The 22,050-nt window shown below is 40.1% G+C and overlaps 1 protein-coding gene across 6 annotated transcripts in view; it reads left to right on the top strand.

The window, feature by feature from the left end:
* Positions 1-22,050, top strand: part of adcy2b (adenylate cyclase 2b (brain)) — a 617,126-nt gene that overhangs the window by 422,908 nt on the left and 172,168 nt on the right. For all 6 annotated transcript variants that reach the window (XM_072575141.1, XM_072575137.1, XM_072575136.1 and 3 more), the window contains exon 6: positions 21,592-21,746. In XM_072575141.1, the coding sequence (XP_072431242.1) occupies positions 21,592-21,746 (155 nt within the window). The remainder of the gene's footprint in view (positions 1-21,591; positions 21,747-22,050) is intronic.

Below are 22,050 nucleotides of genomic sequence, written 5' to 3'. Positions count from 1 at the left end.
AGCACTAGGGTCCTGGGTGCAATTCCCGCCTCGGGCAATTGTCTGTGTGGAGTTTGCACATTCTCCCCATGTCTGTGTGGGTTTGTTCCGGTTTCCTCCCACAGTCCAAAGATGTGCAGGTTAGGTGAATTGGCCATGCTAAGTTGCCTGTAGTGTTAGGTGAAGTGGTAAATGTAGGGGAATGGGTCTGGATGGGTTGCTCTTCGGAGGGTCGGTGTGGACTTTTTGGGCCGAAGGGCCTGTTTCCACAATGTAAGTAATCTAATCTAATTTTGCAATCTATCACCGTTCAGATAACTGGCCTTCTTGTTTTTGCTACCAAAGTGGATAACCTCCCATTTATCCACATTTATATTTCATCTGTCATGCATTTGTCCACTCACCCACTTTTCCCAAATCACATGGAGGCATCTCTGCATCCTCCTACAGTTCACCTCCCACTTGTGACAACTACAAACTTTTGATATTATGTTTAGCTTCCTCATCTAAATCATTAATATATATTGCAAATAGTTACGTTCTAAGCACTGATGTCTGTGATACCCAATATTCACTGCCTGCTATTCATAAAAAAACGCTTCATTTCTCTTTCTATCCAATCTGCCAGCCAGTTCTCTATCCATGCACTACTCCCAATCCCATGTACTTTATTTTTACATGCTATCCTCTTCTGTGGGACTTGTTGAAAACCTTCTGAAAATCCAAGCAAACTGGCTGCCCCTTATCAACTCTACCAGTTACATCCTCACAAATACCAGTCGATTTGTCAAGCAGGATTGCCCTTTATTAACCCAAGGAAACGTTGACTGATCCTGATACTGTTTCCAAGTGCTCTGCTATTAAATCATTTACAATGGACCCCAGCAATTTTCACACTACCTATGTCAGCTAGCCGGTCTGTAATATCATGTTTTCTCTCTGTCTCCTTTTTTGAATTGTGGGATTACATTCACAACCATCCAATCCATAGGTACTCTTCCAGAGTCTATAAAGTCTTGAAAGATGTCCACCAATACATCCAGTATTTCTAGGCCACTTGTTTAAATATTGGACCCCAATTTTGAAGTATACAAATCAAATCAGTACGCATAATTCACAGTATTACTGTGTTTTTCTTTCTGGGAATGCATATGAATTTTGTAGGTTTGATGAAGATTGTTGGTATGTAGGAGATGGGGCTGTTATTAAATAAGCAGTGAATGGATCTCGTGTTGCACTTGTTAGGATATGCCATTGAAGATAATGTGACAGCTTGTATGAAATAATTAACCTTTCCTTTCTGTACAGCAAACATGTTTATAGAGCCTTAACCTCTGCCACCACATCTTCCCACTACATCATTAGCATATGTTTGGAGGACCTGCCCTTGACAGGATATACCAAATCCTCTGACCCATTTTCAGTGGGTAATCAGTTTCTTTCTATATAGCTTTAAAGCTATTGAGGATGGATCCCAATGGAAAGTAAAATCAAATCAAAGGGAAAACCAGCTATCAATTCTCTGCAATTTGCTGCTTTTTTGTTTTAGTACTAACCTATTTTTCTAACCAACCTGTTCTGAGATATTTTTATACACCTCTGGAGCAGGTGGGACCTGAATGCAGGCCTCCCTAGTCTAGGACGGGACACTACCACTGCACCACAAGAGGGCCCCAAACGTGAAGAATAAAGGAAGATGAGAATCGCAATTTGCAGGGTTTCAATCCATGTGGACAGATCACTATGGATTTCAAATCCATCACCTTAACCACTTGACCATGATGACAGGACAAACAACACACTCTTAATTGTGCACTGCCAACTCAGAGATAGGATATACTCCCTGTTGGAGAACAACTACTCCCTCCATGGGTGGTCTCAAGCCACCAACATTTTGTTCACCAAGGCTGAACGCAATTTGCTTTTCACTACATCCAACACCAAGTCTGCCAAATTAATTTAGATTCTTAACTTATGAGGAATATGGAAGAGGCTGCTGAATCAGTAAGCTCGATCTCGGTAGTAAGGTACCTTGTGAGTTCATCTTGTTTTTTGCGACAAGTGGAATGATGAGGAGAAGGTCCTCTGGCTCAGTGAATAGTACCTCTACCTCGCAGCCAGAAGCTTTAGGTTATAGACCAGATTTGTGCCTGACATGGATGAAGAAGAATCTTATCAAACTTGAAACGTTCACTCTGTTTCTGTTTCCAGAGTTGCTGCCTGGCCTGCTGAGTTTGTCAAGTACTCCTGATTTTTGTTTAAAATTAGCTGTTGAGTGCACATGTTTGCCAAGGTTGGGAAATCAAGCACTGAGAGGGAAGTGGTAGGTCCTTCCTCCCTGAGAGTTGTGTTATTTCCAGTATGAGTACTGTGCTCTCCTTGGTTTCTAAGGAAACCACCTTTCAGTAAAACATAGCTTCTCCTTATTCCCCTACTCACCTCCAAACTCACACCAGCCCCATGGCCTCTTCCTCTCTTTAGCTCTAATATTTACTTTCTTTCCCACCTCATCGTGACAGTGACCAATTTCATCCCCATGCAAGCCCCATTGGTCAATTTTCCCTGTTCCCAAGCTTTGATGACCAATCTCTTTATTTTCCTGAATACCCCCCCCCCCCCCAAACCTACCTGAATTTGCTGATTGTCCCCAAGGACTTCTGTGGTGATCTCCTGCCACTCTCTGTCCCTGCTATTAGTGAGGCTTGTTTAACTAGTCACTTTGATTGACTGCCAAAAAAAAAACTGAATTCGACTGGGACAACACTACTATTATAGGACAAGCCAAACAGAGAACAGCCAGGGAATTCCTAGAGGCATGGCACTCATCCACAGATTCAATCAATAAGCACATCGACCTGGACCCAAATCTTCTCACAGACTTTGAAAAAAAACTGAATAAAAGAATGATTGAGCTTCTGACAGAAAAATCTTCACAACCAGGTTCTTCTCCATTTTCATTTTCTACTGTAGTCTCTCAGAATCCTTAGATATCAAGATTAGAGGCTTTCAGGAATGCAATAAATGTAAATGTAAACCAGCATGGAATTTAGTTTTCAAAAAGAAAACTCTTACATCTACTACTCATGGGAGTTTGGTCTCATTCAGTCTTATAAAATTAAAGCTTGCAAGCTGTACTCAGCATTGAAAGAAAGGATGCATTTCAACTTTTCAGTTAGGAGAATTATAAAAAGACTTTAGTCGTGAGGAACTGGTTGGTTTATGACCTGTTAACTCACAGATTAAGTGGAACACGTTGATTCCCAGGTCCAGAATTTAATATCCAAGGTAGGAGTCAAGCGGCGAGAAATATCCTGTTGTCACAATCCTGCCCTCATCGCCAGGCTGCAGGGAATTGGGGCCTTCCTGGGGGTGTTAAGGTTCCCCAATTCATTACAGTTCCAGAGGAGTTGCCCCAAAATGTTAATCTCCCAAGTAAGAAGCTCTTCTTTACTCACCCATCTCAGCTGGTTGCAACACGATTAGTTTAGAAAGAATCCCTTCATTTGTGAATGCCCCTCTATCAGACCAAATGAAACTTGTATTTTGAAATATAATAATAGAGTCATAGAGATACACATCATGGAAGCAGACCCTTTGGTGCAACTCGTCCATGTCGACCAGATATCTTAAATTAATCGAGTCCCATTTGCCAGCATTTGACCCATATCCATCTGAACCCTTCCTATCCATATAGCATTCCAGATGCCTTTTAAATGTTATAATTGTACAAGCCTCCACACTTCCTTCGGCAGGTCATTCCATACACGCACCACCCTTTTTATGAAAAAGCTGCCCCCTTATGTCCCTTTTAAATCTTTCTCCTCTCACCTTAAACCTATGCCCTCTCGTTTGGACTTCCCTACCGTAGGGAAAAGACCTTGCCTAATCATTCTATCAATGTCCATTATGATTTTATAAACCTCTATAAGTTTACCCCTCAGCCCCCGATACTCCAGGGAATATAGCCCTAGTCTGTTCAGCCTCTCCCTAGAGTTCAAATCCTCCAGCTGTGGCCCCATCCTCGTAAATCTTTTCTGAACCCTTTCAAGCTTCACAACATTCTTCATAGCAGGGAGACCAGAAGTGAACACGTTATTACAAAAGTAACCTAACCAGTGTTTTGTTTAGCTGCAACATGACCTCCCAACTCCAATACTCAAAGCACTGACCAATAAAGGCAAGCATACCAAACGCCTTCTTCACTATCCTATCTATCTGAGACTCTACTTTCAAGGAACTATAAACCTGCACTCCAAGGTCTCTGTGTTCAGCAAAACTCCCCAGGACCTTACCGTTAAGAATATAAGTCTTGCCCTGAGTTGCCTTTCTAAAATGCAGCACCTCACATTTATCTAAATTAAACTCCATCTTCCATTCTTCATTCCACTGATCCCATTATACTCTGAGGTAACCTTCTTGGCTATCCACTTGTCACAAAGCTGGTACCTTTTTTCTAAAAGCTGTTTCCTTTTCTTAAGGATACTGTGTACTTGTTTTTTTTTCCGAGGGGTAATAAAACGCTCCTGATGCCGATTAGACTGGTTTGGTACAGAGACTAAAGGGTACTGAGAGGCCTTTTTGTTTATATGTAAACAGATGAGACTTCAGGCCAAAGTGGTCATGTTTTAGATGTGACCTGTATAATGAAAGGGGAGTGGTCAGCTCTCTAGCTGAGCAGTTCAGTTCAGTCCAGAGTTCTGCAGTGAGTTGTGTGGAAACAGGCTCTTTCTCTTCCCTTCTGCCCTTCTAACTTCAACCTGTAATCATTTGTTCCTTTTTTTAACCATGTTTCTAGAGGGTTTGTTTTATTGGGGTTGTTGTGTATATTCGGAACAGCACAATTAAGTCTTGTTTGGATAGACTGAGTTCTGTAGGGGTTCTTTATTCTGTTCTTTGTGTTTCATTGTGTAATTTTGTGAATAATTTTTTGTCTGTTTTAAAACCTGGTAGTCAACCCAGCTAACTTAATCCGGATAATTTTTACTGTACACTTAGCGAAACAAATTGCAAAGTTATGGTCTGGGCTGCCTGCTTAAGAATGTTTTGAGTGGTCTGGCTTAGTCCATAACAGACTGGGGGGGCTCTTTGAGGTGTTTTAAACAGCGAATTATAGGTGCTAGTGTCTTTATCTTGGGTGTTGGTTTGGTTAGGTAGACAAAGCTTGGGATTGTAATGGCTCTTTCAGTCACCGCAATTTTCCTGGAAGTGGATGTGATGACTTTGGAAGTTTTACAGAAGGTGAATAAGACCGAGCTGCAGGAATTAGCAGCCAAGCTGGAATTGGGTCTGCAGGCCTCTGTAACGAAAGGAGAGATTAATACAGCAGTAACTCTGCATTTAAACTTACTGGAGAAACCATCAGAATCTATAGAGATGGCAAGACTTCAATTGCAAATGAATTAGCTTGAGTTAGAGGCGAGAGATAAAGAAAGAGCTATAGAACTGGAACAGTTTGAGTTACGATTAAAAGCAGGAGAGAGGGGAAAGAGAGAACAGCAGAAGAGAAAGAAAAACAGGGCTTTTGAACTTTAAAAACTGACACTTAAAATGGAAAGTCAGCTTAAAAGACTGGAGATAAAGGCTGAAGGTAGGCTTAGTGAGGAAGAGAGTGAGGATGAGCAAGCCCCAGGTGGTCAGAAGCCTAGTGAGAAACTGTTTAAGTATGTTCAAGCATCGCCTAAATTTGATGAGAAGGATGTGGAAGCCTTTTTCATCTCCTTTGAAAAGGTGGCTAAACAAATATAGTGGCCAGTGGCAATGTGGGTTTTGTTGATCCAAATGAAACTTGTAGGTAGGGCTAGTGAGGTATTCTGGGGAGTATGAGGAGGTGAAAAAAGCCATTTAAAGTGCGTATGAGCTTGTTCCAGAAGCCTATAGACAACATTTCAGGAATCTAAGGAGAGACCCTGCTTAAACCTATATTGAGTTTGAAAGGATCAAACAGAATAATTTTGATAGATGGTTAAGAGCTTTAAAAGTCAAACAAACCTATGATGCCCTTAGGTAATTATTTTGGAGGAATGCAAAAATTCTCAGCCTGAAGTAGTGCAAACTCATGTGGAAGAGCAGAGAGTTAATCTGCAAGGTTAGCAGCTAAAGTAGCTGAGGATTATGAGCTGGTCCATAAAACTCGGTTTGGCTTCCAGAATCAATTTCAGTCCATGAGGGATAGAAATTGGGGAAAAGAGAAATCCTCACGTGGAAAGGGAAAGGTAGATCTCGGTGAAGCTCGTAAGGAGAACATAGAACATAGAACAATACAGCACAGAACAGGCCCTTCGGCCCACGATGTTGTGCCGAACATTTGTCCTAGCTTAAGCACCCATCCATGTACCTATCCAATTGCCGCTTAAAGGTCACCAATGATTTTGACTCTGCCGCTCCCACAGGCAGCGCATTACATGCCCCCACCACTCTCTAGGTAAAGAACCTACCCCTGACATCCCCCCATACCTTCCACCCTTCACCTTAAATTTATGTCCCCCTTGTAACAATCTGTTGTACCTGGGGAAAAAGTCTCTGACTGTCTACTCTATCTATTCCCCTGATCATCTTATAAACCTCTATCAAGTCACCCCTCATCCTTCGCCGTTCCAATGAGAAAAGGCATAGCACTCTCAACCTATCCTCGTATGACCTATTCTCCATTCCAGGCAACATCCTGGTAAATCTCCTCTGCACCCTCTCCAAAGCTTCCACATCTTTCCTAAAGTGAGGCAACCAGAACGGCACACAGTACTCCAAATGTGGCCTAACCAAGGTCCTGTACAGCTGCAACATCACCTCGCAACTATTGAATTCAATCCCTCTGCTAATGAACGCTAATACACCATAGGCCTTCTTACAAGCTCTATCCACCTGAGTGGCAACTTTCAAAGATCTATGAACATAGACCCCAAGATCCCTCTGCTCCTCCACCTTACTAAGAACCCTACCGTTAACCCTGTATTTCCCATTCTTATTTGTCCTTCCAAAATGGACAACTTCATACTTGACAGGGTTGAACTCCATCTGCCACTCCTCAGCCCAGCTCTGCATCATATCTAAGTCCCTTTGCAGCTGACAACAGCCCTCCTCACTATCCACAACTCCACCAATCTTCGTATCGTCTGCAAATTTACTGACCCACCCTTTGATAACTTACCACAGGGTAAAAAAGAAACCCTTGAGGAGAACAAAGAAGTTAAAAAGGTGTTTCCATTGTAATAAAGTGGGCCACGTAAAATCACAGTGGTGGTGAGCTAGGAGAAAGCCAGATGTAGGAAAACCGGACAAGCCTGGGAGTTTTGTTGGACTAGTAACAAAGAGCACAAGGGAAGTTAGACAACTGCCTCAGAGTGTTCAAGATGATCAGAGATTAATTAAGAGGGAAGTGCCAGATCTACTTAAAAAATATACATGCAAGGGTAAAGTTTATTCACAAAGGCCAGGAGTAGCATGTAAAGAGGTTACAATATTAAGGGACACAGGATCCTCTCAGTCGATAATGCTGAAAGATGAGGAGATATGTACTCCTGAGGGACAATTGCCAGAAAAGGTACTGGTAACAGGAATTCATGGTGAGACAAAAAGTGCTCAATTATGTAAAGTGAGGCTAGAGAATCTAAAGAAGAGTGGAGAATTTGTGGTAGGGAGTACTGGACAAACGCTCAGCTCCAGGAATACAATTTGTCATTGCAAATGATATAGCTGATTCATCAGTAAGTGTGCTGCCCACCCTAGTTGAAAAGCCAGTAGAGATGCAGGCAATTGAAGAAATGAAGGATGTTTATTTAGGAATTTTCCTAGATTTTTGTGTGATCACAAGATCACAGAGGCACACGTTGAAGCAAGAGAGATCAAAAGGCATAGATAAGGAAGCTGACATAGCTTTATTGGAGAATTTTTTTGATCAGGTAAGTGGGACAGAGCAAGAGCAACTAGGTAGTCTTAAAATTGATAAATCTCCTGGCCCCGATGGGATACACCCTAGAGTTCTGAGAGAGGTTGCTGAGGAAATAGCAGAGGCATTGGTTGAGATCTTTCAAGAGTCACTGGAGTCAGGAAAGGTCCCGGATGATTGGAAGATGGCTGTAGTAACCCCCTTGTTCAAGAAAGGATCAAGGCAAAAGATGGAAAATTATAGGCCAATCAGCTTAACCTCGGTTGTTGGTAAAATTCTAGAATCCATCATTAAGGATGAGGTTTCTAAATTCTTGGAAGAGCAGAGTCTGATTAGAACAAGTCAACATGGATTTAGTAAAGGGAGGTCATGCCTGACAAACCTGTTGGAATTTTTTGAAGAGGTAACAAGTAGGTTAGACCAGGGGAACCCAGTGGATGTGGTCTATCTGGACTTTCAAAAGGCCTTTGATAAGGTGCCACACGGGAGACTGCTGAGCAAGGTGAGGGCCCATGGTGTTCGAGGTGAGCTGCTGTGATGGATTGAGGATTGGCTATCTAACAGAAGGCAGAGAGTTGGGATAAAAGGTTCTTTTTCAGAATGGCAGCCGGTGACGAGCGGTGTCCCGCAGGGTTCGGTGCTGGGGCCACAGCTGTTCGCATTATATATTAATGATTTGGATGAGGGAACCGGGGGCATTCTAGCGAAGTTTGCCGATGATACAAAGTTAGGTAGACAGGCAGGTAGTACTGAGGAAGTGGGGAGGCTACAGAAGGATCTAGACAGGTTGGGAGAGTGGTCCAGGAAATGGCTGATGGAATTTAACGTGAGCAAGTGCGAGGTCTTGCACTTTGGCAAAAAGAATATAGGAATGGACTACTTTCTAAATGGTGAGAAACTTAATAAAGCCAAAGCACAAAGGGATCTGGGAGTGCTAGTCGAGGATTCTCTAAAGGTAAACATGCAGGTTGAGTCTGTGATTAAGAAAGCGAATGCAATGTTGTCTCTTATCTCAAGAGGGTTGGAATATAAAAGCAGAGATGTACTACTAAGACTTTATAAAGCTCTGGTTAGGCCCCATTTGGAGTACTGTGTCCAGTTTTGGTCCCCACACCTCAGGAAGGACATACTGGCACTGGAACGTGTCCAGCGGAGATTCACACGGATGATCCCTGGAATGACAGGTCTAGCATATGAGGAACGGCTGAGGATACTGGGATTGTATTCGTTGGAGTTTAGAAGATTAAGGGGAGATCTAATAGAGACGTACAAAATAATACATGGCTTTGAAAAGGTGGATGCTAGAAAATTGTTTCTGTTAGGCGAGGAGACTAGGACCCGTGGACACAGCCTTAGAATTAGAGGGGGTCATTTCAGAACGGAAATGCGGAGACATTTCTTCAGCCAGAGAGTGGTGGGCCTGTGGAATTCATTGCCACGGAGTGCAGTGGAAGCCGGGACGCTAAATGTCTTCAAGGCCGAGATTGATAGGTTCTTGTTGTCTAGAGGAATTAAGGGCTACGGGGAGAACGCTGGCAAGTGGAGCTGAAATGCGCATCAGCCATGATTGAATAGCGGAGTGGACTCGATGGGCCGAATGGCCTTACTTCCACTCCTATGTCTTATGGTCTTATGTACATAACTTTAGCTCTGCTACACTTATTGAGTTATAGCAGAAAGATGAGAACTTAAAACAGTTGTATCAAAAGGCACATACAGAGAAGGAGAGCGAATGCCTTCCCATGTGTTATTACATAACAAATGATGTTTTAATGAGAAATGGAGACCATCACACATTCAAGCTGTTGCAAAATGGGCAGAGATTCATCAAATTGTTTTGCCAGTAGGGTATAGAAAGGAAGTGCTGCATGAGCTACCACTTAGAGGTCATTTAGGGGTGAGGAAAACACAGGCTAAAATACAAAGGTATTTTTACTGGCCTTGACTACACAAGGATATAGTTAAATTTTGCCAGACATGTCATACATGTCAGCTACTCAGAAAACCACAGGCAGTAATAAAACCTGCATCTTTAATACCTATTCCAGCATTTGAGGAAGCTTTCACAAGAGTCTTGATTGATTGTGTAGGTCACCTACCTCAAAGAAAAAGAGGGAATACATATTTATTAACAATAATGGATGTGTCAAATACATTTCCAGAGGTAATCCCATTACGCAACATCACAGCTAAAAGGGTTGTTGAAGAATTACTTAATTTTTTTTTACTAGATGAAGACTACCAATAGAGATCCAGTCAGATCAAGCGTCAAATTTCAGATCCAAACTATTCAAGAAGGTTATGGATAACTTGGGAATAAAGCAATTCAAATCTACTTTGTACCATCCAGAATCACAGGGAGCGCTAGAGAGATGACATCAAACACTAAAGACCATGTTGAGGGCTCATGGTCAGGATTACCTAGATAATTAGGATAAGGGAGTTCTGTTTGTACCTTTTGTGATCAGAGGTGCACCAAATGAATCTACCAAATTCAGTCCATTTGAATTAGCTTTTTGAGCATGAAGGAAGAGGACCATTAAAATTGATTAAGAAGAAATTCATAAGTCAGAATTCAGAGACCACACATTTGATCTGTGTGTCAAATTTTAGGGAACAATTAAATAGAGCTGGAGAGTTGGCTAGACAGCATTTAAAAGTATCACAGTATACAACAAAACATGCAATGGATAGGATATCACAATTTTGCAATTGGGGATAAGGTATTGGTGTTACTTCCAATAACAAGTGAGCCTTTGAAAGCAAGGTTTTGACCTTAACAAATTGAGAGGAAATTGAGTGAAGGTGAACTACTTGGTAAGGACTCCAGACAGGAAGAAATCTCAGTGTGTCATGTGAATATCCTCAAAAGCTATTTTGATAGGGAAGGAAAGCAAGAGGGGAAGGTGTTAATGATTACAGCACTGAAGGAAGAACCAAGCTCAGGGGATTCTGAATTGGACATTCCTGAAATTAAATTGGACAATGAGGAAGTTGTCAAAAATTGGGATAAATTATTGAGTTAATTTTCCACAAGAAAATCGAAATGACTTGAAAGAGTTATTATTACCACATGGGGAGAAATGCAGAAATAAACTGGGAAGTACTAACCTAATTGTGCATGATGTACAGATTGGAGATGCTGTTCCAATTAAGCAACATCCTTCTAGGCATATCCCTCTAAAGTTGATTCTAAAAGGAGATAGATGGCTCCAAGATGGCATAATTGAAGTGAGTTACAGTGACTGAAGCTTACCCATAGTTATGGTGCCAAAACCAGATGGTACCCAATGGTTATGTATGGACTATCGCAAAATCAATGCCGTTACAATGACTGATGCATATCAAATTCCACAGTAGGAGGATTGTGTCAAAAAGGTAGGACAAGCAACTTACATTTCTAAGTTGGACTTGCTCAGAGGCTGCTGGCGAATACCTCTGTCAGAGAGAGCAAAAGCTATTTCAGCTTTCATAATGCCACATGGACTATATTAGTTTTAAGTCATGCCATTTGGTATGAAAAACACCCCAGAGACTGACTAATAAGATCATTGCCGGATTACCCAACTGTGTGGTGTATATTGATGACCTGGTGGTTTTTAGTCACTATTGGAGGGAACACTTACAGCATTTATCTGACTTGTTCGATCAACTTCAGAAGGCAGGCTTGGTGATAAACCGAGCTAAAGTGAATTTGCCAAAGCCCAAGTCACCTTCCTGGGCCATGTTATTAGACATGGACAAACGACCCTACGGGATGCAAAACGGAAGTAATTGGGGAATTTCCTACACTGTCAACAAAAAAAAAAGCAGTACTATAATTCCTAATATTGAATGGATTTTAATGAAAGTTTGTGCCAAACTTTAGCATTGTGGCTGCTCCACTCACTGAATTGTTAACAAGGGCAAGACATTTCAGTGGATAGCAGACTAACAAAAGGCATTTGACAGCCTAAAAACTGTGTTGACCAGTGCCCCAGTATTAGCCACACCTGATTACACAAAGCCTTTCAAGTTGGCTATCGATGCCAGTGATGTGGGTGTTGGTGCAGTGCTCCTGCAGGAGAATGACGAGGGAATAGAAAGACCCATTGGGTATTTTTCCAGGAAGTTGAATGTCCATCAACAGAAAAGTTTCATGGTGGAGAAAGAGACTTTAAGCTTGGTATTGGCATTACAACATTTCCGTGTTTGTATTGCCAGCGATGCGTCTGAGACAATCATGTACACTGATCATAACCCATTGACATTTGTGGAAAAATTTAAGGACAAAAATGCCAGACAAAAATAGAGCTTGTTGTTGTAGCCATTCAATTTGACAGTTGTGCATGTGGCAGGTCGCAAAAACGAGATTGCCGAATTGTTATCGAGGCTCAATTGAGATACGGAGACATTTGGTGACAGTTGAGCAACGACCTGAATTTGCATGTGGTTATGCATGTTTGCAAAGTTATGGGCTGGGCGGCCTGCTTAAGAATGTTTTGAGTGGTCTCGCCTGGTCCATAACACACTACACCTCCAATTTTGGTGTCGTCAGCAAACTTACCATACTTACAGTTAATATAGTGTATATGTATGTTTTGGCTACTAACCAGGATTTTTGAAAATGCAGCTATCTTTTGATATTGATGGTTCATATTTTTCAAAGGCGGTGGTGTCAAAGAGCTGGTCCCTTTTTTTCTGAAAGCTGTTCCTTTTCTCAAGGATACTGTATCTTTGTTTTTTTCTGAGGGGTAATAAAACACTTCTGGCTCCGATTAGACTGGTTCGGTACAGAGATTAAAGGATATGGAGAGGCTTTTTTGTTTATATGTAAACAAATGAGACTTCAGGCCAAAATGGTCTTGTTTTAGAAGTGACCTGTACAATGAAAGGGGAGTAGTCAGCTCTCAAGCTGAGCAGTTCAATTCTTTCTCTCTCTCTCTCTCTCTCTCTCACTCCCCTTCTGCCCTTCTAACTTTAATCCATTTTTGTTTACTGTTTTTCAAGAGGGTTTGCTTATTGGGACTGTTGTGTATATTTGGAACAGAATAATTAAGTCTGGTTTGGGTAGACATTCTTTGTGTTTGAATGTGTACTTTTGTCAACAAACTTTTGTCTGTTTTCAAACTTGGTAGTCAACCTAGCTAACTTAATCTGGATAATTTTTATTGTACACTTAGCAAAACAAATTGCAAAGCTGCCTGCTTAAGAATGTTTTGAGTGGTCAGGCCTCGTCCATAACACACTACACCTCCAACTTTGGTGTCATCTGCAAACTTACCATCACACCTCCTATGGTCACATCCAAATAATTCATATAAATGACAAAAAAACAGTGGACCCAGCACCAATCCTTGTGGCACACTGCTGGTTACAGGCCTCCAGTCTGAAAAGCAACTCTCCACCACCACCCTCTGTCTCCTACCTTCAAGCTAGCTAGCTCTCTCTGTATTCCATGTGACCTAACCTTGCTAACCAGTCTACCATGGGGAACATTGTTGAATGCCTTACTGAAGTCCATATAGATCACGTCCACTGCTCTGCCCTCATTAATCCTCTTTGTTACTTCTTCAAAAATCTCAATGAAGTTAGTGAGACACAACGTCCCATGCACAAACCCATGTTGTCTATCCCTAATGAGTCCTTGCCTTTCCAAATACATACAAATCGTGTCCATCAGGATCCGCTCCCCAGAGAAAAACATCTCAGGCTCACTGGTCTATTTCCCTTTCTCCTTTCTTCAATAATGACACCATGTTAACCAACCTTCAGTCTTCCGGCACTTCATCTGTGGCTATCAACAATATAAATATCTCAGCAAGGGGCCCAGCAATCATTCCCTAGCTTCCCACAGAGTTCAAGGGTACACCCGGTCAGGTCCTGGCGATTTATCCACCTTTATGCATTTTAAGACATCCAGAACCACCACCACCACTGTAATATGGACATTTTTCAAGATGTGGCTACCCATCTACTGCGGTTCCACACATAGGTGGCCTTGCTGATCTCTCCCTAGTTACCTTTTTGTCCTTAATATATTTATACAATTCCTTTGAATTCTCCTGAACCCTATTTGCCAAAGGTATTCCATGTCCCCTTTTTGCCCTTCTGATTTCCCTCTTAAGTAAACTCCTACTGCCTTTATACTCTTCTGGGATGGGTTTGATCCCTGCTGTCTATACTTGACATATGCTTCTTCTTTTTCTGACCAAAACCTCAATCTCTTTAGTCATCCAACATTTTCTACACCTACTAGGGTCTGGGTAGGTTGCTCTTCGGAGGGGTGGTGTGGACTTGTTGGGTGGTAGGGCCTGTTTCCACACTGTAAATAATCTAATCTAAATAAATCTGTTGGACTATAATCTGGTGTTGTGTGATTTTTAACTTTATCCACCCTAGTCCAACACTGGCACCTCCACATCCAGCTTTAGAAATAATGGATGCACTGGTACTAATCTACCAAGAATCCTTAGATTCTGGAGAAGGGCCACAGGATTAATTAATTGCCAGTGTAATACCTTTATCCCAAAAACTGACAGAGACAAAAAAGGTAACCATATGCATCCATATCCCTTCAGTTGGTTGCAACAAGGCTAAACTAAAAGAATCCTTTACCTTGTGGACACTTTTCACCCCGGGCCAAATAAACTTATGATTTAACAGGAACCAATTTAACTAGGCTTGCTTGAATTAGCAAAAATGGCGAGATAATAATTTCTAAATATAAGAAGTAATAAAGACTCAATACTCATCACAAAAATAATAGAGATTCCAAAAGATAAAAGATTTTTTTAAAAAATGGTAAAAGGATCAGTCTCCAAATTGTTCATGAGGAGTGTATAGTTGAATGTACAGCCATTGCTATGGACATTACAATTATATTGACATTGGTAGTTGAACAATTAGTTGGTTTCACTATATTTAGTTTTCCTGACAGGTTGAGTTTCTGGTAGGATTAGTTTAGAGTGTCATCATGGTCAGCACATATGTGGTGGGCGAAGGCCCTGTTCCTGTGCTGTAATTCTGTATTCTATGTTCTGTAGTTGTGATGTGTTTTGATGGTGATTGAATTTCAGCATTCAGAGTGAGGGTGAATTCTTTCTTGTTTCCTTTAACTGGTTTTCAGTGCTTGAAAAGAGAGACAGCCTTCTTTGACTTCAACACAAGAGTAAATAAGGGACAGCTCTTTGACTGTGACCTTCGCAGCAAGCTAATGAGAATTCCATGAAAGTACACTTTATGAGCATCCAGTCCCACCAGTCCACCCCAGTAAAGTTGAAACCCATGTTTTAACCCCTCCTCTCTACATTCTTTAAAAGGAAAATGCAAAATATGACAACAAAATAGAAATTGCTGGAAAAGCACAGTAGGTCTGGCATCAACTATAGAGAGAAATCAGAATTAACACTTCAAGTCCAATGACCCTTCTGTTCTGAGGAAGGGTCAAGCGACCCGAAGCGCTAACTCTGATTTCTCTCTGCAGATGCTGCCAGACCTGCTGAGATTTTCCAGCAATTTCTATTTTTGTTTCTAATTTCCAGCATCTGTAATTTTGTTTGTTTTTATTATACAAAATGTGATTGCAGCTTGAAGCATAATCTGGCTTGATCAAGAGCAGGTAGTTATCAGCTCCTGGTCATCTTTGTATTTACAAGAGAGCACAGTCTAATCTGTTTGAAATTTCTTTGATACTTTAGGTATTAAGTTCTTCCATGAGTCTTAGTCTCTTTCTAGGCAGCCACTTATTTTTAACCACAACTGTTCAAGGCTTTTACAACCCTTTTTTAAAATACATTTTTGAATTGCAAGATAAAAATGTATTTTGAAGTTTTGACCCAATATTGTAACACAACATATATTATGAAGATGTGGGTGTACTGTACCTTTAAGAGAGTTAAAAGCTAGCAGAGCTACCTGACAGCACCAAGTGTTCTGATTATGATACAATGTAACATATGGTCCGGCAGCTAGGGTAGCTGGTTGCCTGGAGACAAAAACAAATTTGAATTAACCAATCAGTTTAAATTATGCCCCCCAAAAAATATCAAATTCCAATCCAGTTTGAATTTAGTATATTGACTGTATTAAAAGCCAATGACACAATCCAGTGCTTTGTGGGTATAAGACCGGGAAAAATTGAACAGTTGAGGGAGAACTGCCAAAAGACCAACAGATGTAGGCTGCTAGTCAGAACTCTGAGAAGTACTTGTCTAGAGAAGGAGTTTGCACAGAGAAAAATATCAACACTGACCTGTAGAGCAAATCCACAGAGGAAGATATACCGAGAAGATTTGATCACTGGCTGGTTTTTAAACTGTGAATATTTTCGTAATTCTTAATTGGGGGTTTTATCAGACTAATATTATAGAAGGGAAAGTAAAGGATAGGTTAGAGGAAGGAGATGTAAATACTTGTTAGTTAATTATTCTCTGTTATACTTTAAGAAATAAAGTTGTTAATTTTTACTTGAAATAGTTCTTAGCCTCTCGCATTTTCACAGATTACTGCATGGGATAAATCTTTCTGTGTTGCTGGTTTAAATTAAGCAGAAGAGTTTACCCCATGTCGTAACACTTATAATTCGAAATGATCTAATCAGCTAGCCACAGTAGTAAAGAATCACTGGCATAGCACAAGACTACCATGAAGGCAAAAAGATATTATTTCTATCACACTAATAAATAATATAACAAATGAATTTCAGTGCTGATGTGATGCCAGGCATGTAGGGCAGAAGTTCCAAAGATTGCTGGATCTGTTCAAGTGTTCAGCAAGCTGGACCACACTTGCAAAACCTGCAAGAGTGTCCAACATTTGTTAGACACTGTAGCTTACCAGATCTCAGTAAACTTTACCTCCTTCTCAAGGAATTTCAATTCTTTACATTAAAGATCTATCCTCAGAGCTCTCATCAAAGCTGTTCTTTTATGGACTGTTTGGATGACTGCTCATATTATGATAAAAATTAAAAATCACACAACACCGGGTTATAGTCCAACAAGTTTATTTGGAACTACTAGCTTTTGGTGTAGCTCAGGTAGCTATGGAGCAGGATAATAAGACACAGATTTTATAGCAACAGGCCCTTCTCCACAGCTACCTAATGAAGAATCAGTATTCTGAAAGCTAGTGCTTCCAAATAAACCTGTTGGACTATAACCTGGTGTTGTGTGATTTTTAGCTTTATCCACCCCAGTCCAACACTGGCACCTCCACATCATACTATGGTAGTTCAATCTCTTCTGAGACTGCATTCCTCTGAATCCTTATCCTAATTACCAGTGCAATTTCAGATGTTTACCAAACAGCTTGCTTCACCAAGCTGATGATACCCATGAGTTTTCTTGAACTCCCAGATAGACACTCCTTGGTCTTTTCAGCGACGCTAATTTATTTATGAGGCTCCATCATTTCACTCCTGCACCTATGGTCTATTGTCTGTTGTCACTGTTTTCACCAGTCTGTCTGCCAGCATCTGAACACAGGCACACAGTGCCATTTCAGCAACTTGGAGTCTCTGGGTCGCTCTGTCTCACTTAAAAACTGTCTTTTGTAAAGTGATCATTGAAATGTTTTGAGAGACCAATTAAACACTCCAAGGGTACTCTGCCTTTTATACTAGTCAGGATCAAATGTGATTAGTAGTGGAACATCCTCTCCTGAACATTATAATTTACATCTTACTGATTCTCTACCATTGCCAACTTCAAGTACATGGAACAAAATCTGATTTGATTATGCCAGATAGTCTGGAATTGCTGCTTTACTCACATTTTGCAGTTCTCTGCAGACATTTACCAACTGCAATTCTGTTGTGCAAAAATCTCTTTTTGAAAAGACATAATGGTATTCTACAGATGGTGGCAGGCCATTGATGTCTTCAAATAGTGTGTTGCAACTGATACAATTGAGTACCAGAATATGATGAAAATGTTGTTGACCTCTGAATTCTGTTCTCTGGAGGCAAATTACGTGCATAATTTTAACCAGCCAGGTTTAGGTACACAGTCACAAGCTAGGTGTACATATGCAGAAGAATCGTTTGAAAAAAAATCCCTGAAGCCCACGTACAAGTTTTACTGGCAGTGCCTAATTTACTTGAGCTATCATGTTGCAGATCAGAAATTCACAAGTATTGTCATTACTGGGATAAGAGATTAAAAGTATGGCGTGTGGTGTGTGAGTGTGAGAGGGAGCGAGAGAGAGAGAGAGAGAGAGAGAGAGAGATCCCTGCCCCACCTGTTTTCAAAATTCCCACAAGTACTGTTTAACAAAATAAAGGTTTTTCTGTGAATTTCTACAGAGGCTACATAAAAAGCTGAATTGTCTGGTGTAGCTAGGTGTGTTTTAGGGCACCCCAATTTGGACAAGGGGCCTTGAACAGGCATTAGAAACCTGACTTTCCTCCTCTGTATTGTCTTGCCTTTCACTAACCTGTTTCTGTTGCATAACCTTTTTGCGTTTATCAGTATGGTTGGTGGTACATTGCATCTCGTGGTTCTTGGCGGTTCAAAATGTTCCCACTTTTACAGACAAATGCTGGAGCTTTCTTTGTGTTTTTCACAGATGTCACCATGTGCTGCAGACTGACAAATTGTTCTTTTGATGTAGTAGTGAATGATGTGACTTTTTGGATATCCATGCTATATATATATACACAAACATAAAGTTTCTATATCATACTAGAATAGTATAAAAATATTATAATAGTATAAAAATAAATCACAGTATATTTTCACCTGAAATGAGTGGATCTTTCCTGCCTATTATTTTGAAGGCTTACGTGATTGTTCATTTCTCAATCAAATTACTCATCCATTATGTCAGCAGTGTGCATAAAAGTGGAATTATTCTTAGCAGTTTCATGTATTTCCTGCTTACTAGCTATTAAAATGAGAAATTGTTGACAGGAAAATTAATTCAAAACTAAAACCAGAAAGAACTAACACAGCAGGATATTGATTTGTGTCAGACCAAACAGCTCTAGATGCACATCACAAACAACAACATGAAAAGATTAGCTTTATCTGATGCTAAATTAAAACATGTACTATCACATTTCTCAAAATGTAACTATGTTTGATGCATTTTCTGATTTAAGATGAAAGACAGTTGTTGAAGCAAATACTTAACCATTTTCCTGCTATCTATTTTTAAAGCTTAGATGTGTATCAAAAATGTTCAAGATGGAGATAAAGATCAAAGTGATGTGAAGCCAGAGGCAAATATGCTTTTTCAAATAATGTATTCATTACTATTCGATACTGAGATGTCTAGAATGTGTTCTATGTTAAAGACAGGAGCACATTTAGGTTGTGAAATTGTTCATAGTATGGAGGTCATACTGTTTCTGAGCAAGAAGCTCTGAGTTTGAGTCCCACCCAAGATTTGATAAGTGAAAAAAGTGCATTGATAATGTGGAATCTGTAATTCCTTTCAAGATTTGCCAATGGCTGGTCAAAAGTTAGTGGCAGAGATTCCTGGTCAGCCATATGATGTAAACATTATCTCTACCATCACTGTCTACTGCTTCAGACTGTCAGGTGTATAAAACATCCACGTTACCACAACAACATGGATTCCAAGTGAACAGTAACTAACACATCATTCATTATATTGTAATCAATTGTGATGATACTCGGAGAGGTCAAAACATGACAAAAAAAAAAGGAAGCCCCACAATGCCAGCAGAAAATAAAGCCCTGGGCAAGGATTTCACATTATAAAACTTTTATACTGTAACAAAATAACTAAAATTAACATAATCAAAGCACTAAGTGACAGCTGAAAGATAAGTCAAACAAAGATAAATTTTACTTCAGATACCTGCTGCAGCAAGTCTAGCCTGTCTGTAGTTACAAGTATTTGTATCATTTTCTGTACTAATCAGTCACCCTGTGCAATCTGACAGTCCTTCCAAATTGGCCTCCACTATGTAGGATATCCCATTCAATTCTTTCCTGAGTCAGATTTGTCAGCACCTGAAATTCCCAGAATTAATTACTACCAACAAGGCACCATCTACAAATCCTCTCTCACTCAGGTTTACAGTACAGGTAGCACAGAATCCCTGGAGACTCCCTTCTTATATCCCTGTTATAACAGCAGCAGTGAGTCATGTCCAATTCACAATCCCTTTTCCTTCCTGGCTTCAGCTCTCTATCCTTGCTAACTATATAGCACACACATTAACATAGTCCCTTCTCTGTCTGCAGAGACCTGCTTTTGCCACAAGAGTTTGTTTGACAACTGCCAGAGAATTACTCTAATCAGAAAGCTTTCTCCCTCTCACACAAATTCCTAATGTCTTTTGAACTGCCAAACCAAAAAAAAACTATAAACTGAAATCCAACGCAGGTTTTAGCTTTCTATTTACCCTTTGCTCTTGGTTGTTTAACCTCACGGCAATCTCGGGCAACATTGGCTTTTCCCTGAACTTTAGTGGCATAGTCAGTAAACCAATCAATCCTCTTTCAGAATTACTTCCCAGTTCCCTCTGTTTTAGAAGGATCAAAGCAGAAAAACATATATTCTGGCTTTTTCCAAAGCAATGGATGATCACACGTCCATCTCTTGAAAGAGAAATGTCTTGCTGAAGTATGATCTTTCCATAGCCCTTTCGAGCTACAACACATGATTTGACAGAAAACTTCAATAAATTCCTCAATAATGATTTATGCTATCAGAAAACACAGGATAGCTTATCATAATCTTTATCACTAGAACAGTATTCTCTGGAAGATCACTGTGCAGTATTCAGCCTTGGCGTGTCCATCGTAATAAATCAAATCCATCAAATCGAGCTTAAAACCACCCAGACTTGCTATTTTACAAACTTGAGGAGTGCCTGTGTCTTCACCTTCTGTAATCTCTCTCAGCATTCTTTTCACCATCAAAATCCTCTCTCTTCAGTTTCTTTGTTAGCTTCCAAAGTGGAGCCGATCACTAAAGTGATTTTGAGTCAATCTGTGATCACCTGCTATTTCTGCAAACTTCACGTTCATCTAGGTGGGATCTTAATCCATAGTAGACACTAGTTGTACATTTGCACAAAAAAAGATTTCCCAACGTTCTCAAAGTCTTGGTCAGCCATCATCAATCTGGACCACCTATCATCACCATTTTCTTTTCTCTAGAAAATTCCATGAAGGTTTAATTGGGTTTCATTTCAAATGATTATCTGTGTGCCTCTGGAGATAAATTATATGTACCAAAAACAGCATTCTTTACTCTGTCATAGCCACCTGATTTGCCTTCTGAAAGGGATGGATAGACTTCCAAAACTTTAATCACAAAAACACTCTATAGAAGCTCAATTATCTTTTCACCATTTCCGTTTTGTGGCAACTTTATCGAATGATATAACATTCATTTCTACTACTCCTTCATTCAATTTTAGTACCAAGCAATATTCTTTTACCAATCAAAAATAACAAGGTGTTGGTTTTGGACCATCCACATCTATAATCAGAAGCTTACCTATGGTGCTGGGATGTCTCTTTTGCCACTGAACATATTTTCAGCTGTGCATGTTTAAGTCAAGACAATGCCCTCATTCAGATGGTGTCCAGCATGGGCCATGTTGAAATTTTGCAGAAGTACGTCAGTTGCCATTTTGATGCAAAATCATCTATCACAATCTTGCCATTTCTGTTTCCATTCAAACAATGTAAGCATTAGTAAGAAATGAGAAATTGTGATGTTATATAACATTTTAATTTTTGTTTCTTTTCCTCCTCTTTCCAAAGGAACGTCTATTACTGTCATTGCTTCCTGCACATATTGCCATGGAGATGAAGGCTGAAATCATTCAGCGATTACAAGGACCAAAATCTGGTCACTGCCAGCTAGAAAATACAAATAACTTTCACAATTTGTATGTGAAGAGGCACACAAATGTGAGGTATTTTCATTTTGTCTTAAACATATGAAAACGTACACAAAAACCAACTTGACAATGTTGTAACATGTTTATAAAGAAACACTTGGCAAAGTTATGTTATCATATGGGTTTTATGTCTTTACTTCCATGCAGTAATTCATAAATGTTGAAAACAGCAAACTAATATATCACCATCCAAATTATTATCAGGATTAAAATAAGATGCAGAATACATGTTTCCATTTATTTCTTTTGTGAGGTCACTGGCCCATCTGTTTCAGCTTTGGTTGTGGTTGATGCATCAGATGTTTGGCTGTCAGTTTCA

This window comes from Chiloscyllium punctatum, chromosome 8, assembly GCF_047496795.1.
Source record: "Chiloscyllium punctatum isolate Juve2018m chromosome 8, sChiPun1.3, whole genome shotgun sequence".
Classification (NCBI taxonomy): domain Eukaryota; kingdom Metazoa; phylum Chordata; class Chondrichthyes; order Orectolobiformes; family Hemiscylliidae; genus Chiloscyllium; species Chiloscyllium punctatum.
This window is presented reverse-complemented; position numbering and strand designations above follow the sequence as displayed.